The 5,703-nt window shown below is 41.6% G+C and overlaps 1 protein-coding gene across 1 annotated transcript; it reads left to right on the plus strand.

Annotated features, from left to right (window-relative positions):
• Positions 1-1,694: 1,694 nt before the first annotated feature.
• On the plus strand, positions 1,695-5,338 carry LOC104948316 (bridging integrator 2-like; the record flags this gene model as incomplete). Its single annotated transcript, XM_010774511.1, has 4 exons — positions 1,695-1,793; positions 3,122-3,176; positions 3,589-3,683; positions 5,216-5,338. Coding segments are annotated over 4 exons (354 nt in total), but the record flags the coding sequence as incomplete, so codon positions are not given.
• Between the last annotated feature and the right edge of the window lie 365 nt (positions 5,339-5,703).

Raw genomic sequence — 5,703 nt, forward strand, 5'->3', positions numbered from 1 at the left:
AGCCTTCAGCGTGCATCTGATCTGGGATCAGCTCTGTATTTACTGTGAGGATTGACTGATGCACGAAGGATGCTTCAGTCTGACCTTATTGAATGGTGGACCCTGTATCTCCGATCAGATGGCAGCAGTTCATATTCACTGTTCAGAACATGGTTTGGGTCAGAGATGATGTTGTTGGACAGCCTCACTAGGTTGTTATGATAGGCTGAGTCATAGAGTCTCTGACAGGGTTGACCAACAATCTTTGAGCAGATTTTTAACAGGTGGAGCAGTTTTGATTTTAAAGCTGCTGACAAACATTTGTACCAGGTAGTATTGCAGTACTGCAGAATAGACAAGATCACAGATGTAAAGAACAACAGAAGAATTTGCTCGCCCCAAAAGACCTGAGACGCCCCTGAAGATCTAAGACGGAAAAAATTCTTTGTTTTGTCCTTTTGCTCAGATATTCAATGTGATCCTTCCATGACAGCAGACGGTCAATCATTACACCCAAGTATTTGTATGAAACTCCCTGCTTGATTTAATCTGTATGGATGACAATGGGGACTTTATGGGAGTCAGAGGGCGAGCCAAAAAGGATTTCCTCAGTTTTCTTGGTGTTGATCTCAAGAGCATTTGTTATCAGTCCACTCCACCACCTGATGGACTGCCTGTTGGTGCAGCTCAGGGTCGTCTGTGTTACTGAGCAGAGATATTATTGCAGTTTCATCAGAGTACTTAATGATGACTTGATTTGGTGTGTTGGTACGACAATCATCAGTGTAGAGAGTAAAGAGCACAGCTGAACTCACACAGCCCTGGGGGGCCGCTACATTGGTTGTGATGGCAGATGACAGGGTTTTGTTAACCTTCACAAGTTGCTCTCTACTAGTGAGGAAAGCAGCATACCAGTAAATCGGGTATGGATTTACTTCCATTTTGGCCATTTTTGACACCAAGATGTCTGCTTGTGTTGTGTTGAATGCTGATGAGAAGTCTAGGCATTATTACCCACAATGCAATTGGACTGCAGAGCGTTTGGCCAGAGATTTGGGTGGGTTGTCCTAGACGAAGAGCAGACTACTGCTGTTAAGTTGTGTTCAGCGCCGGATTTAATTCGGAAGGCACAGCTTCAATACAAAGTCAATGCAGAGACGTAAAAAAACACATTTGAGCCTTGTGACAAAAATGCATCCGATTATTCATCCGCATGAGTGGAAATGTGTTTGCTTTGAAGAATAATTACTGTTACACTCCCTCTGACGTTGCCAAGAGTCTGTAATGGAGGACACACTTATTGTTGACGCTTGCAGAAACATATTCCAAAGTCAATACTTTACAGACCCAAGGATAGGGCCAGGAGGACACTCAGCAAAAGTGGTTATTTGGGTCATTGTTGCTGTTGGCAATACATGTTGCTAAGGTATGTGGTGCGTCTTCCCTTTTCTGAAGGAGTACTACAATTGGCTGTCGAGGGTCAAAATGTGTAAGTTGCGAAATCCTCATACTTTCCAAATCTGTTTTCCAGGCAAAGAAAACACGCTCTCTTGAACCCCAATATGAGATCACTTGATGACATTTATCAGATCATGTGCAACTCATTCTTTCCCCATATGCCCCTGTAAAACAACATTGATGTGTAAAGCTGTTGGAGTTCCTCTTTAATAAGTCTCCCTCTAGTAATCATGAATTTTATGTGATGTGAAACTCACCGTGCCGTCCTCTCTCAGGTCCTTCAAAAACTGGGCAAAACCATGGAGACCAAGGACGAACAGTTCGAGGTGTGCGTTCAGAGCCTCAACAAACAACAGGTAACTTTTTAACACAAGCAACAGGTCTCTCTCTCACCACTGGACTCACATATAGGTCTATACATTGCTTGCTTTATTCCAACAGCTCATTAGATCCCCCTTACCAAACATTCCCGTTAAAAAAAGTGTTTTGTTTTTGCTGCCAGTTCACAAAATCAGCTCAACCTTGACAACAGGAAACACTTGTTGTTTTCCTGCATATATACAGCTTGTCATTTCTCCTAATGGCCATAAGCTTGTTTGCTTAAACTTGTCATGGTTATAGAGTGGTGCAGGCCTGAGTCCTTAAACCTGGAAAGGAGTTAGCATGTTAACATTTCTGGCTCTCTTGTGTTAAAGTCAAAACAATTTTGAATGTGTTTTTGGTTACATGAATCAAACAAGGTCTGAGGTAAACACAAGTTCACGAGATGGCCTACATCGTAACATATGTCACGAGATACCCCACTTTTGAATGTCATGAAAACCACTGTTACTAAATAAACAACTAAACGTCATCAAGCTGTCCTTAGCCGCCTTTAGCTTAGCGGTGGAGACGTGAAGCCATTCAAACCATGGTGTAGTTTGTTTGCCTCGTTATCTTTGTGCTAGTTTGTGGAGATTATCCTGCTGAATAAAAAATGAAACGTGTGATGCTTATGAATAAATGTGTGTTTGACAAAGACCTTTTATGTTCTGCAATTTTCCAAATATTCAAAAGGAAAATCCCCTAGCTTTACGTTGAGGAAGCATTTTTTGATGCTAATATCCAGGTCGCCCTACAGCAATACTTCATCACTGCACCACTCTATTACTATGATTTCCCCACAGGGATTAATAAAGATCCATCTCATCTTACTGACCAATGGTGATGACAGGAAAAGCAAATCACTTAATGTCTCATTTCTACTTGTGCCACTGTTTTAGCATTCTTGATCCTCCTGTTACCACTTTTACTTCAGTTCGACCAAAGGTTCACTTTTAGGTTTCTCAACGCTCATTCAGTGTTGAATGCAACACTACTTGGAGCGAAACTGACTACAGGAAGGAAGTCTGCATGCTCACAAGACACGCTGCTTTCACTTCACCACCGCTATTGCCACATTTAAAAGTTGTGATTTGATATTTAATTTAAACTCCACACTGTGGTAAAACAACCATATATTGCACATCAAATGCAGCTTGGGGGGCTAGAAAAAGCATTCCTGTACAGAAAGTCCCCGAAAACACACTGATTTCAACACGAGGGTGAAGGAAATGACCACGCATAAATGACTCGGATCTGCTGAACAGATACCGTTACTAGGTGTCACCAAGTTGTTTGACTCATTTGTTTTTCTGCTTTGTAGGGTGATGGCAACAGGCTGTTTAAAGATGTCAAAGCCTACCATGCTGCAGTGAAAGGTAATGAAAGCATTCACAGAACACATCACATTGCCAAAGGAGTTAGAAAAATCCACTTCCCCTTTGATTCACTATTCTTGGACGCTGTGTCAACTTTCGCAATTCTGTGTGCGTTGCCATGTTCGAAAAGGACAAATAAAAGTCCTGCAGGGAAAATGGCAGATGCAGCTTTGTGGTTCATGTGGAAGAAACCGCGGTGTTTCTTTGGATGTCAGCTCTTGCTCCTGCATCGTCAGGAAACCAGTGTTTTTCTGAACTTCTCAGTGTGGGTGTAGCAGCAGAGCCACAAACCATAAACACAATAGCCTCACAATGCATTGCACAGCTGATTCTGGCTGATAAGGTCCTTACTGTATGGAGTCTTGATTACATTTCTTTATTTTGTCCCACAATTCCCTCTTCCTCTCCACAGCCATGCATGACACGTCCAAGCGTTTGTCCCAGACGCTGCGGGAGGTCTACGAGCCGGAGTGGAACGGAGTGGAGGACTTCGCTGTCATCACAGAGGTATGATCAGAGATGGCAAAAGTACACACATCCTTTACTCAAGTAGAAGTACAGATACTCGTGTTTAAAAATACTTTGGTAAAAGTAGAAGTACTGACTAAACTTCTTTACTCAAGTCAAAGTAAAGAGGCTTTGAAATGTACTTCAGTAAAAAGTACCCATAACTAGCAGCTGTTTTAAAGAGTACCTGACCTCCCTTTATATTAATAGAACAATAATGTCATTGTTAGCTAATGAATGTTTCCATGGTGACCAACGGCAACATGACAACGTTTTCATTGGTCCCTCTTCTTTAGAGAAGACCAGGAAATGATGGATACACGGATCGTGTTCAAATCAATAGGCACGCAATGACTCTAAATAATAATGATCACGCCACCAAACACACATTCAAACTAAAGGAACCAGCCTGTTTGGAAAATGAGAGAAGTAGAAAGTACAGGTATTTGTGTTCAACATGTAAGAAGTAGAAAGTACAGGTATTTGTGTTCAACATGTAAGAAGTAGAAAGTACAGGTATTTGTGTTCAACATGTAAGAAGTAGAAAGTACAGGTATTTGGTTCAACATGTAAGAAGTAGAAAGTACAGGTATTTGTGTTCAACATGTAAGAAGTAGAAATTATAGGTATTTGTGTTCAACATGTAAGAAGTAGAAAGTACAGGTATTTGAGTTCAACATGTAAGAAGTAGAAAGTACAGGTATTTGTGTTCAACATGTAAGAAGTAGAAAGTACAGGTATTTGTGTTCAACATGTAAGTAGGAAGTATTTGTACTCCACTACTTCCCACCTCTAGGTATGATGTGTTTGTTTGAACAGTAACATGAGGGTTGCTCCAGAAGGCCAGGTCATTGGATAAAAAGGGTTTTACTTTAGCAGGTGGGTCTTGCATTCTGAAAAAGTGGTTTCACCAAGCAGTTTTTAAAGATTTTCAGTTTCCGTTAAAACCCCCTAATTCCCAACCCTAACTCTAACCCAATTCACCAGCAGGTTCATATGCAAGTACACATTTAAGTGGAAAGTGGAGTTTCTCTCTCCAAGCCATACTTCTCCATTTCAGCAGCCCTTACATACAAAAACGTTTTATTTACTTTTATGACTTTCAATAGTTTTTTGTGGTTTTATAATTTGGGGTGAAGCAGCGGTATAAACAAAGGTTGCCTCTTATAGGTCAACAAAAGGGAAACAAGAATTTCTAACCTGACATCGTCCAAGGTTAACATTTCTGTTGTTGTTGTTGCAATGTATGCAAATCAGCAAGTATTTAGTAAGAGATTGCCTCATTTGCATATAAGAACATAACATTTAAAACACTTCCAATACAAAAAGAACCCCTAATGTAAGTAATCAACCTAGAACATCCTCATATTTAGGATTTTTTTAAATACAAATTTCAACCACATTCACCTGTAGCATCTCCCCTTAATTCTTCAAACACATAGTGCAGCATATTCATATTCTAAGATGTCATGTATTTGTTGACCCTAGTTGCAGTCAAATTGATGTGATTTGATCCCAACTGTGTCCCTTAGAGTGAAGACTTGCTGTGGAACGACTACGAAGAGAAGCTCAGTGACCAGATCGTCCGCACCATGGAGAACTACACCAGCCAGTTCCCAGAGGTCAAGGTAACCTGAGGCTTTTTACCTTTTACACCAGTTCCTTGGGGCAGGGACGTGCACACATAGACTCTAGGTAGTGCTTGAGCACCTGCCCGTTTTGCCCTCTGGACAGCAATGTGCCCTTTTGAAAGTTGATTTTTTTTTTTTTACAGTGTACTGTATGTGGCTCATGGTAACATCGATCAATTCTGGATTAAAAGTTTCTAATATATACAACAATGCCCCAACGTGCCCCGCGGCACTCCCGTATGTGCACTGGCTGCAGCCCCTCCCTTCCCTGCTCTCAACGTGAACGCGCAGCGCGCAGAGCAGACAGACAGACAGACAGACAGACAGACAGACAGTCAGTCACTCAGTCAGACAGGCCACGGCGGGTGCGTGGTGCCGCAGCACGCAGC

Source organism: Notothenia coriiceps, unplaced genomic scaffold (genome assembly GCF_000735185.1).
Source record: "Notothenia coriiceps isolate Sejong01 unplaced genomic scaffold, NC01 NC01_scaffold00014113, whole genome shotgun sequence".
Classification (NCBI taxonomy): domain Eukaryota; kingdom Metazoa; phylum Chordata; class Actinopteri; order Perciformes; family Nototheniidae; genus Notothenia; species Notothenia coriiceps.